The sequence below is a fragment of the Amblyomma maculatum genome, chromosome 6 (genome assembly GCF_055883805.1).
Source record: "Amblyomma maculatum isolate TAMU_Amacu chromosome 6, ASM5588380v1, whole genome shotgun sequence".
Lineage (NCBI taxonomy): Eukaryota > Metazoa > Arthropoda > Arachnida > Ixodida > Ixodidae > Amblyomma > Amblyomma maculatum.
The window spans coordinates 68,426,243-68,439,259 of NC_139349.1; the positions used below are offsets into that span (position 1 = coordinate 68,426,243).

Sequence of the window (13,017 nt, forward strand, 5' to 3'; positions counted from 1 at the left end):
GGGACGTTCCGGAGGATTTTTGGGATGGTCGAAGAGTGCAGTTTTCCCTCCTAAAACTGCAGTGGTCAGTTTTCCGACAAGCGGGGGGTCGTCAGAGAAGCTTGACGGAGAGGCGAGGTTGAGCGGCGAAAAGGCGAAGTAGAACGGCGTCTTGAAGGCCTGTAACCAGCAGGCGGAGCGGGGCTTTCTGGCGGGGGTGATGAACGTCGGGGATAATCAGGGAATGAACGGTGGTTAGAGCCGGAAAAGCGAGGAGGGTAGTCTGCTTCAAATGATTCGTAGCCGCGGCGTTCATTCTGGAGCCTGCGACGACAGAAGCGGGAAATATGGCCTCGGTACCCGCAGTAATAACAAACAGGGCGGGCTGGGCGCCAGTTAGGGTAGTATGTCGGCGCCGCGGCAGGTGGTGCCAATGCAGCGACATGAGCAGTGGTAGGCGCCGGTGGCGTAGGCGCTCCAACTGCAGGCGGCAAGGATGTGACCTGGGCGTACGTTGGCGCCTGACAGATGGTAGGAGCGACCGATGTTGGCGGGCAATAGGTCATTGAGGCCAGCTCTTCTTTGACAATGCTACGCAGGCCGGCACTTGAAGGATGTGGCTCAGATGCAGGGCGGCACAAATTACCTTGAGCCGAGAGCTCTTCACGAATTAATCCGCGAATAAGAGCACGGAGGTCAGCTTCGGCAGTGAAACCAAATGAAGTGGGATCAGGCTGCAGGCGTATTGACTGTAGTTCGTCAAGGCGTTGACAGGTCGATATGATGGCGTCAATTGTGGTAGGGTTCTGCACGGCCAGGGCGTTATAGGCGAGTGGCCCAATACCTTTAAGGACGTGCCGAACCCGCTCGGCCTCTGACATGGTGTCATTTATGCGCCGACAAAGTGCTAGAACATCTTCGATATAAGAGGTATAGGTCTCATTGGACCGCTGAAGTCGGGCTTCTAGCTTCTTCTTGGCGGACTCCGTGCGAACAGTAGGAGCGCAGAAAATCTGGCGTAACTTTTGTTTAAAGGTAGCCCAGTCAGGAATCGTCGATTCATGATTTAGGAACCACGTTTTGGCCACATCCGTCAAATAAAAGGACACATTAATTAGTTTAAGCGAATCGTCCCACCGGTTGAAAGCACTGACCCGGTCGTAGCTGTCGAGCCAGTCATCAGCGTCGTCGCCTCGGAGACCGGCGAACATCTGCGGGTCGCGCTGACGGCTGCTGACAGTCCAAGTGGCAAGGGGAGCTGGAGTCGAGTTGGTAGAAGCCGAAGTAGCGGAGTGGCCCTCTTGAGTCATGACGATGGTGGTCGGGGTCAAACGGCGGCCAGAACGAAGCTCCAGGTGGATGCAGGTGACGAAGCAGCGGGGAAATCAAGGCGCACCTCCACCACGTGTAAGGTAACGCGAAGGTCGGACTTGGGGAATCAGGCTTTATTGCAGACCTGAAGCCTTGGTCGCACACTGCAGCCAAACACACTCCGCGATGACGATGGGTATCTACAAGAGGGAGCAGGATGAAGATGAAGCAGCACTACGGTGGCTGCAGCACGTTCAGCCGTGTGGAAGAAGAAGCGCCACACAGTGCTCACACTATATATATATATATATATATATATATATATATATATATATATATATATATATATATATATATATATATATATATATATATAATAGCATGCGATAGGTATTCTAACCGGCGACATATGTACCTCCAACTGCATTCCGACAATTTTCAGTGTAACAACTACCCAATGAGAAGAGAAGATACTGCGGCTCTCCTCTCGCCCAGAACCAAACCAATTAAAGGGTTGAATACTTTGCCAAACTCTGTGTCAGTCTCTCAGTGCTAAGCCGCGAAGCAAAATCATGCCAAACAATGATTTTGCGCGTCTTAATCTTAAACGGCGCTACACAGCAGCTAATTTTTCTTCGTTTGTTTCCAATCGCAATTTTTTTATTATTATTATTATTGTCAGACCACAGCAGTCTCCGCCCTTGGAGTTCTATGTGGCTTGTTCCATACACACGAAGACACGATTTCCTTTACACCCACTCAAGTATAGCCAGGACATCTCAGCAGTACCTAGCTTCTTTTATGTCAGGAATCTCTCTCTCTCTCTGTCTGCTGATGGTACTCACCGCAGACGGGCTGGGTGTCCCTACGGCGGCTGCGGCCGCACATTCTGGCCGAGAAGTTCCGGCCCGAGCCGTGGCTACGCGTGATGATGCGTCGCCTGGTGGACATCGCCATCGCTGACGACTCGGAAGCATACCTGCACAACGAGACATACGTGCCGTCCCTGTACAAGGCTTCCGTCGAAAGCGGCTCCACCAAGGGAACCGAGCTGTTCACTGAGAAGGTGCGCGATTCATTGCCGCACTACAAATACTATATTCCTTTCTCGAGTCCATGCAGGAGTAGATGAACTAAGGAAATGGCAGTAGCGTATCAATGAGAGAAACAAGTGTACGTACAAAGAGATGCAAACTGACGTTTCATCGTCGTAGCGGCATTGTGGAGGAAAAGATGTAAAAGGAAAATAATAAGAATGGTCTAAACATGACTACTCTGGTTATCATGCACACTGCTGGAATGGCAATCCGTGGTCAGAATTTTTAGGCGAGCATGAAGAAGTCAACGCAATAGTTTACTGTGGGGACCCATTTCACCGATAGAGGGGGCAACCACAAAGCAGGCTTATCACCAAGGCGCCTATCCCTGAATGGAAAAAGCTAACTGAAAATAAAGTGAGGAGAAGCGCGTAAACGACCAGTTCTGTGATACCAATTTTATTATATTTGATATTTACCTTTTTAAAGCTAACTTTATTATTGATCTTGCTTTCTAAAACAGTTATTCCAGTTTGCTTTCGTTGCGCACGCTACTTAAGGCGGCACTGCAAACAAATTCAAACTGGCTTCTATCGACAGACTACCGCATTCTAACAGATGAAAGCTCAGGTATATCTTGAAGCCCAAAATGCACAAAAAAAAATAATTAGGTATTCGATAAACTTGACACGCGAACTGCTTGCGTCGGCGCAGCTTTTTTATGCGGTTCCCTGAGGCTCCCCAGCAGTTGTTCGAAACCGTGATCGCGACGGTAATTTTCGATATAGACTCCACTAACTTGCTTCGACTCGCTGGAATGTTTTAGGCTGTCATGCATTTATGTATGTATGTATGTATGTATGTATGTATGTATGTATGTATGTATGTATGTATGTATGTATGTATGTATGTATGTATGTATGTATGTATGTATGTATGTATGTATGTATGTATGTATGTATGTATGTATGTATGTATGTATGTATGTATGTATGTATGTATGTTTATGTACGTATGTATTATTATTATTATTATTATTATTATTATTATTATTATTATTATTATTATTATTAATTGCCATAATTTGGCCTAATTTCCTGTGGTCTTTGTGGTGTTTTCAGTGTTCATTTTGTAACTTCTCTTTGTAACCACGAAGCTGAGAAAAATATTCAAATGATATCAGCAATTTTTTCTTTTGTTAAAGAACGTACTCAAATCTCAACTCCAGTCGCGATGAGGTAATGATGTCGTCATGCAGGTGAACAGCACCGCGTGCATGACCGATGCAGTCAACGTAGCAGCCTGAATGCGGTAGTCTAATTCATCCCAGAAACTAAAGCCCAGCGAGTGTTCATTATGTTCCAGGGGTGAGACGATATGTGACAGTGTGCCGGCAAGTGGCCTGTCAGCTTACCCACCTGGTCAAATTGAGCACTTGCCATCAGTGCCAATGGCTCTTTAGGTAGCCATTTCGCCCTCGGGTTTATTTGCTATTTTACGGTACCGACAGTTCTCTGCCAAGAGACCGCGAGTGTCCGCACGTTTCTAGGCAGGTAATCGATGTCTTGCAAAATAACCACCCCACTAACGCGTATTTAGTCATCGCCGTTTCATTTTTTTTTTCTTCCAATGCGAACTATTCTTGGTCCCAGCACTCATTATTTCTCTCGCATCCGGCGTAGCCTCGCTATATGAATACAACCGGGCCTGGAAGGAAAAATTGGCTGAGGCTTAGCCAGGCTTAGTTAAGCCTGGATATCTCGAAGCTAAAAGCTCTGGTGATGCTTTATGATTTACCCTATGGATATGCTTACGGTTTAGCTTATGGTTATGCTTTATGATTTAGGCTATGGATATGCTTATGGTCTAACTTATGGATATGCTTACGTTTTAGCTTATGGTTATGCTTTAGGCGTTTCAGACTGGGCTTTGCTGCGTCGTTAAGCGAGACGTTTTTCTCGTTGTTCGGGTGTCTCGGACACTCGTTAAGCTTTCAGCCTTTCATTTTTTCGCTCCTTTTCAGCCAACTTCCGTGGGAGCATTTCTGTATCGGTAGTACATATGTATCGGCGGCTTGTAAAGACGCTTCGTGTCTACTCTTATTTCAATGTCATGTTTACGGCTAGCACGGCGCTACGCTTTCGTGCCTAAAAACTGTGGATGCTTGGGAATGAAAGTGGAAAGAGAGAAAAGGGAATCGTAGTGGAGGGCTTAAAGTAGTTTCGACAACCTGGGGATCTTTAACGTGTGCTATACGATGTGAGCGCACGTTAAAGATCCCCAAGTGGTCGAAATTACTCCGTAGCCCTGCACTACAACTCCCATTTTTCTCTTTCGACTTTCACTCCCACCTTCCTCCCTTCCCTTACGGCGCGGTTCAAGTATCCACAGAGCAAGTGTGACAGATACTGCGCCTTTCCCTTCTTGTGGCGGAGTCGGCGGCGGCCACCTGCGCCGTGCGTGACGTCACTCGTGCTCCGACATACGCTGGCTCACGCGAAGCGCGGTGTTGACTAGCGTAGTGAAGCTTTTCGCTTCAAAAAGTGACGCCCGGGAGACGAACATTTCTTCAATAGAACACAAGCGCTTCTGTAGGGGCTGCCGTTCTGATACACGTATGCGCCGTATCGTAGCTAAGACACTCTAATGCATTGCCTTTTCTGCCGATGTCGTAGTTCTTACAGATGCTTGACCTTCAGTACGCACGCCAAGATGATGTCAACTTTTATTATTATTGCACCCCGACAAGCCTATATACACAAGAGAGAGCGTTTAGAAATAAATGCAGTTTACATTTTACGCCTTTTTCTCCTTTTAATTGTTTCCATGGGTGGACGGAGACGGGCGAAAAGGGTAGATGGTTATAGTCGCGAACTGATTAGTTCTGCGTTTATTTATTTAGAATTTAATTATGAATAATGTAGAGCCGCCCAAATATTTAACTGGCGTGCATGACGGCCACATTTTCTGTGATTCTGAACGTTACAGAGAAGCTAACCTGCGAAAAATACAAGTTTAAGCAAGCAAGCCCTTGCGTAATCTTGACCTTTTGACAAGTTTTATCCGCACTAAGGCGCAGAAACACAGAAAAGGTGGCCGTCGCGCACGTCAGTTAAATATTTGGCCGGCTGGCTGTTCCCAGACGACGTGCTAGTTCTTTACGATCTGACAAATCCTTCTTTCGACTTCCTATCATGCCAGAGTGCAGATCAAATTGCTAAGAAGAAAGAAGAAACACCGTCTGGGAATTCCGCTGGTAGATGTAGTGCAATTTTTCGGTGTCTGTTACGAAGAACGTTCGACTCATTGTTCAATCCGATTCAAGATCCCCCTCCCTCTTTCACCTCTTTCTCTCGTTCTCTCTAGTCGAACTGGAGCAGCTCATGCGGACAAAACTTTATCGGAGCTCGGCTGACGAATCGGCGTTTCACAAGCTTGTATTCTCCCCACTGTCACGGCCACTCGATCTCCCGTAGAGATCGAGCGGCTGAGCCAGTACGTTCTCATTGACATTTTCTGTTTTTACAGCCTAAACCTCCTGAGTACATAAGCGCTTCCGTATTCCTGAAGGCTGCGACGCATTTTCAAAGCCGGCGCGTGTCGCTCGGGATATCAGTAACTATGGCGACCGGAAAGCGGCGGCATCGGAAAACCTCTACTGTGCAACAATCGTGCGGGGTAATTGCGGGGATCTGCTGAAGACGCGATCTCTCTGTGCTTGACAGGGCTCGTTATTTGAAACAGTGAGTTTCATGCCGAATATCCCGCTCGCCCGCAGATTCTGTTCGATATATTCGTCAAGCCGCTGAACACCGCGGCGTGAGCGAAAGCTCCTGTAAAATGATTGACAATATATCTCGGCCCCCATCGTGGCAAATGGTAATTCATGTGCCCCTCTCTCTTTCAATCTGCGTGCGGACCACGCCCACTTTGCTCAAGCGACCACACGGAGCGCACATTATCGATCGTCAACACGTATCCCCATCGGTAGCCAGATGAGCGCAGAAGCTTTAGACCATGGCACAGAGGACCGTCTATGCTGTTCATCCAGGTGAATGTAAAATTCTTAGTTGCGGGAGTTAGCGTCTCGAAGGGACACGCGAGGAAACGCCATATTGGAGTATTTCGAATCAATCTATATAGGCTACTCGGGTTTCCTTAACGTGTGCTCACGTGTCACAGCGCACGGACGCTTTTTCATTCGGGCTCCATCGAACTGTGACTGCTGCGGACGGAATTCGATGCTCTGGGATCAGCAGCAAATCAATGAGCCACCGCGGCGAGCTCATGAGAATGGCATACGAGCAATGTTCGGTGCGCAGCCGGACAAATTGACAGGCGCTCATGTTTCGGGGATAATGATATGCGTGTCCGACTAATTGCTTTCAGGCGTCTATACATTACATGCACAGACAGCACGACTTGTGACAAAGACTAGAGTGGAGAGGAGACTACCGCTGACAGGACGCGAATGTCAGGTTGCACCGGTCATTGTGTCACGTCGCAATTGGTTATATGGACGCTTTCAAAAAGATGGAGGTCGAAAGGCGCTTCCATGTTGACAGTGAATCTTCTCCACATTCACAACATAGCCCCTAACCCCACACTCCTCCCCGCTTCCCTCTCGTCCTTAAAAAAAAAAAATACAAAAAAAAAACTGTGTCAACCATAGACTATACGGGCACTTTTTCACGACCTTTTTTCATTCGGCACAATAAATGCGAAAAGTCAACTATTATACCTAAACCGCTCTTAATTCTTCAGCGTATTCCTTTGGCGTGGGAACATATATTTCCGTTCGCCTTTCGTTATTTAAGAGCAGTCACGTCATCAGATATTCGCTCAAGCGACCAAAGTGTGTGCGTATATTTTAAAGAATATAATGCGCATACGTAGCCCCGCCGATCACTGGCCCTGATTTGTATATAAATTGTTGCTGACGTCCTGGAATTGTGAAAATATGTTGGGAGCTGTTCGCGCTCCAGAACGGTAGGGAACATTCACCGGTATTTTTGCTCCCATACGCCGAGCCACATCACGTTCATCCACGTGCTACAGACAAGAGGAAGTTCTAAGCCACTCTTAATGAACGAGCAAATAATAAAGATGTAAAAAAGGGCAGCACACCTGCGCTAGCAGACAAGTGCGAAATGATTACACCGTGTTTACGCTGCGCTGAGTGAAATGGGCGCCATGCATGGTATTCAATCATTACGGACCTCACGTGTGTTCCCGGGATCCGATATCCTCCCAGGAACAGCTGCACCACTGAAGTACAGCTCAATCGCATAACACATGCTATAGCGACAAGTTCTCATGTTAACTAGCGCACTTTAGACTTGTTGGGCTATATATAGCTGGTGCCTAAAATTATCGGGTGACAAGCTGGCGCAACGAGTTAAGAATGGTAACAATTAGTTAGCACATCCGGATTTCCCTCGAAAAAGTTTTCATTTTGCGCTAACTTGCTACCCGAGAAAACTAGCACGAACCATAAACATACTAAACTAGGGACTTCTGATAGTCGATAAGCCATCTTCGACATGTAAATGCGCAAAAAACAAAACAAAAAGAAACACGGGCGAGTGACGAGCGAAATCTGTCGTCCTCACTCGTCCGTGTCTCTTTCCGCACTTTACGTAAAACATCTGACCACCGCAACATACACCAACGCTCGTATGACCAACAACCCCTGCTCTAGAAAATCGGTTTTGACGTTGTCAGCATTGTGAGGGGAAAATCACAGGTCTGCCTTCGGCAGGTGACAGATGGTAGATGGTAGCTGGTATAGGTGACACGGCAGTGCACTCACCGGCCTTCGGATTGGGTGACGTCACGAGAACACGTCCTATAGACCAACACCGATCTGTGACGAAAGCGCGATGCGGTGGCGCTTCTGTCGCCAGACTGAGCCGGTTGGGGGTGAAAACTAGGCTTAGCGCCCATAGGAATACATGGACTCGAAACATTTCAAAGCAATTTTCTAATTTCACGGCGCACCTATGATCTCGCTATTCGGTACAGAGCAACCATGAACATCCTAGAACAGATCACGAAAGTATGAAATCTCATTATCGAGGCGAAGCATTTTTCAAATACCGCGAAACGTATGCGGGTGCGAGTTGGGAGGGCGACCCATAGAAACACATGTAAACACAACTTACCGCAACATTTTACTCGGTTCAGCAGCGTTGAATCCTTCTCATTTTTTGGTGAACGTCTTGTATCACGCCCTGACATCATGTTGCATGGCACACTACATTCCCTTGCAAGTACTGCAAGTCTGACGACTTGCGGGACCGTTCACAGCACGATAAACTGACCGCGCACAGTTGCAGACGGCAATGCACCACCAGCGCTGTCGCTAGCAGACGCTCCGGAGCTGGAGGCGGCCGCGGTGGGTATCGGCAGCTCCACTGTCGTCTGCTGTAATGCTCGACTCTCGTTCAGTCCGTATTGTCGTACGGCGTTCGACAACTGCCTTTTAAACGTAATTCTGTCTAGGATGTATCACGTGAGGGACAGTATTATCAAGCTAATTTACTCCATGCGACAGCATATCAGACTGTAAACAAAACTACGTGATTCGCTACATGAGCATTTTGGGGGTGTTCGGATTCACAACATAGATTATTCAGGGAGTTTTAAAAGTAGACCACCTCCGCAATGACGCAGCATACGTCTTCAAAGCGCTGGCCAATATTTAACGACCGGCCACCACTTCTGGTGCTCTGTGAAAGAAAAACGTTGCGGTAACTTCTGTTTACGTGTGTTTCTATGGGTCGCCCTCCCAACTCGCACCCCCATACGTTTCGCGGTGTTTTAAAAATATTTCGTCTCGGTAATGAGATTTCACACTTCTACGATCTGTTCCAGGGCGTTCATGGTTGCTCTGTACCGAATAACAACATCACAGGTGCCTCTTGAAATTAAAAAACTGCTTTGGAATCCTTCGGTTCCATGTATTCCTATGCGCGCTAACCCTATTTATCACCCCCAGTCGGCTGCGATGCCGCGAGCGCCCCCTTTGTTTGTAAACACGGTGTTGGTCTATAGCCGAGTCGGAAAGCGCTGCCAGTTCGCACTTCGCCATGATGAGATCTGATTCCAGCCTCCCAGGACCCGTGAATCCTGAGTCAGAAACGCTACTATGTCACGTGTTCTGTCACATAATACTTTATCTTACTACTCTACTAATAATTGTGAATGGTACAACAGAGACGCAGATAAAAGATTACTGATTAGGCTAATCGCAAAGTTAATTCGCAAGGGGGATCGGTAAACCAGAACACGTCGTATACCCTTGAAGGCAGATCTTATGTGTGTCCCCTTCGCACCTGCGTCTTTTTGATTGATTGATTGATTGATTGATTTTCATTATGTAAGCGATTCTACCCATGTCGCAGGTGGAGGCTCTCTCCAAGGCGCTGCAGTTGAACACGGACTCGCTCTCTGAGATTCTGGACGAGATGGAGGGCGCCACCAGCGGCGGCATGGAGCTGGGCGACTTCCTGCTCTTCATGAACAACCTCAAGGTGTGCCTGCGGGCGCAGAGGATGCGCGTCGCCAAGCGAGACCCCAACATCACAGACCTGGTCGAACTGAGCGGGAAAGACATCGTCACCACCGCGGCGCCAGCTGGATCCTATGCCGCCTAATGTGACCGACGGTCGCGCCCGCGGCGCTGAGCCACGCCCACACCTCGCCTTTAATACTATACAATTGCAGAGGGACGCGCGCAATGCTAGGAGAACTGTCGCGGTGAAAGACACCAAGAAAAGCGTCGTGACACGCGTGGGTATGCGATCAAATAATTTATTTAAATTATTTATTTATTTATTTATTTATTTATTTATTTATTTATTTATTTATTTATTTATTTATTTATTTATTCTTACCTTCAAGACCTAACAGGTTGGATACGAAAGGAAATAGAATGACAAGTGCACAAAATGCAGCGGTAGATTACTCAAGACAAACCACTCGCTACGTGCAAAGGCATTCAGCAGCTGAAATGCGACACAACACAAAAAGGCAACTATGGCATTTAATACCATCACTCGCTACATAAGACATATGTGATTCAAAGAATCGCAGTGAGCCTTGCAGGTTACAACGTCGTCAGATTATTTCAGTCAACAATTACTTAACGCTCACTTTGAAAGCCTCCACGACCTGTCCGAGGCATGAATAGAGACACACAACGCCTTATCTCGCCTCCGGATAACGGACCTCGTACACGACGCGCGCGTTCGCCGCAACGAAAGGTTATCGCAGTCTGCAACCTCTCGAGATCGCGACCCTGACAGGAAGGGGGCGTGCTACAACTATATACCCAGCTCCCAGTCACATCCCAAACATGGCAAAACGAAACAAGAGTGTCAGCTCGTGCCATTGTTCCCCAGACACCGGTCACACTGCGATGGTTCACATTAGTCTGGTGGAGATAAACAAGCGGTGACGCCTGCCACAATCCGTTATTGCATCGCTCCGTCGTTCTTTTGTGCAAACACCCGGAGTGGCTGCAACTGCGTGTTTAGGAAATGGGTTCACCGGCACGAGCCATGTTTGCCTTTCGGCGCCGTTAAAGCGAAATGGCGCTTCATGCGTGCGCGTTTCTTATCTCTTCGATGCGCAACAGAAACCTGGCCGCTTAGCAAGAACATGGGAATCCTAGCTGATAAGTTCCGGGTTTGGTTTTGTCGCAATACAGCAAGCGGCTAATCTCGCAGGAAGTAAGCATCCACGAGACGCCCCGCGGATGCGCTCTTGCCGCATACTGGTACAATGCATCATCATTTACTCGGAAATTCGAGCAAGACAGTTATTGAATCTCTCTGTGGGCGTGTCCTTATCAGATATCTGGAAGCAGGATAGGGTTTTAAAGGGATCAGCGTGGACTTACGGATTCTAACGCATCGTGAAGAAGCACTGTGGTCGGCGGGACACGCCGGTTCTGGACTAATTTGGTCAAAATTTTCATCACCGCCGCAGAAGTTTTGTACGTGCCCGCAAAATACAAGACACTGAATAATGCGGTAATTGCATGCATTCGTGCTGTGCAACTCGCGTTCGATAGCGCACCAGCCAGCAGCGAACATACCAGGCGTAACTAAACTATTTAACCCATATAAAATGTTTCATCGCCATTCAGCACTGTTTATAAACACGTCAAAAAAAAAAAAAAAAAGCTTGTATCGCTACAGGCAATAAAAGCGCAGCGTTGAATTCGGACGACTTGTGTGACGGGCATACTGCGCATATAACTGTCCCATTTGAGCCTTATCTTCTGCTGCTGTTGGATATAACCTCTTTATCATGTCCGAATAGGTGCAGTATATTCATCGCATTTAGCGCACAACACACAGAACAGTAGAAAACTCTATAGGTGACGAAATCGCCAGTGCGTCGTCTTGCTTGTGTCGTGACGCTGGGGCTACGTCGACCCGGCCTTCACTTGGTAGCGTGCAAAGACTCGGGGTTGAAGTAGGATTGAATCTTCGAAGTTGGTGAAATATGTACAAGCAGGTTTAATGGCACTTTGAGAAACTTATTTACAAGATTATTTACACGAAAAAGAAGGGTACATCAGCAAAATGGCAAGCGTTAAGAGTTCATAGCGAGAAGCGACTGGATGAGCCGTTTACCCAGGGCCCAGAGCGACATTTCGTGCTCTGCAGCGTCCTTAAAACCCCCCTATGTCCAGCCCCTCTCTGAAGATGCTGACCAACCAAATCCAGGGCACGCCCCTCAGGTATCGGCATCCAATCGAACACATCACTGCACTGATGGTCTGAAGCACTGACTGGTCCGACATTAATTCGTTGGGCGTGATCACTTGTTGGCGGGAAAAGCTTGGGAACGGCGAGGAGAGGAGGTACATTTCTATTCTTCAGCCAAGAAACCACAGGCTGGTTCTGACAAGTGGGTTTACTTCTCAGAAACCCAAGTGCACGTGGGCGCCGCATCCGCTCCCAGCATTGTCCGTTTTCGACAATTGCAAATCTTTCCTGCATTCCTGGGAAATCACTTAATGGCTGTATGCGTCATGCTCCTTTCTTGTCCTGCACGTCAGCGGACATGTCACTCTGTCGTCTCCTTTGGAAAGTAGGCATTCCTCACTGGACGATAGGGCTTCTCGACTGGAAGGGTGAACAAAAGAAAGAAAGCACTTCCTGCATTTCCCGCAGGGGGACGTTTCTTTGTGTTTTTCCAGACGTTCTCTTGACAGGGTCAATTTGGCATTTGCAGGTTGTCCACAAAGCAAAACAGGCTTACAAAACAGGATTCCTGGAAACAGGCTCACTTTGAGCCATTGGACCATCACCACCTATTCACAATACTTTTCCATGCCCACAGGCGAACAATAGAGCGCGCAAATGCGGATGCACGGTCGTAACAGCCTCCTCCCCCGCCAGAAGAGACTCGGAGGGCAGCAGTCGCCGCTGCTGCATGAAGAGACGACTTAATGGCCTGCACGTGAATGCTTGAAGCTCGCTGTCGCTTGTCGCGTTGTCTTGATTGTTGTAGGCCAATTTGCTCGAGCTGTCTGAAACTCAACCACATGTCTAAACAAGCACTCGGCTCCCGTCTGAAGAGACCAGGTCAAAAGAAAACTGTCATTGTTGTTCGAGAAAAGCCCACTCTCAAGACGTTAGGACCCACGTATGCCTAGAAAACCAAACGTGCT

General features: G+C 47.8%; 1 protein-coding gene across 1 annotated transcript in view; it reads left to right on the forward strand.

The window, feature by feature from the left end:
• Nucleotides 1–10,128, forward strand: part of LOC146185958 (glycerol-3-phosphate dehydrogenase, mitochondrial-like) — a 50,849-nt gene extending 40,721 nt beyond the window's left edge. The window contains exons 9-10 of the mRNA XM_084606880.1: nucleotides 2,141–2,356; nucleotides 9,734–10,128. Of these exons, the coding sequence (XP_084463006.1) occupies nucleotides 2,141–2,356; nucleotides 9,734–9,985 (468 nt within the window). The 3' untranslated portion in view covers nucleotides 9,986–10,128. The remainder of the gene's footprint in view (nucleotides 1–2,140; nucleotides 2,357–9,733) is intronic.
• Nucleotides 10,129–13,017: the final 2,889 nt, after the last annotated feature.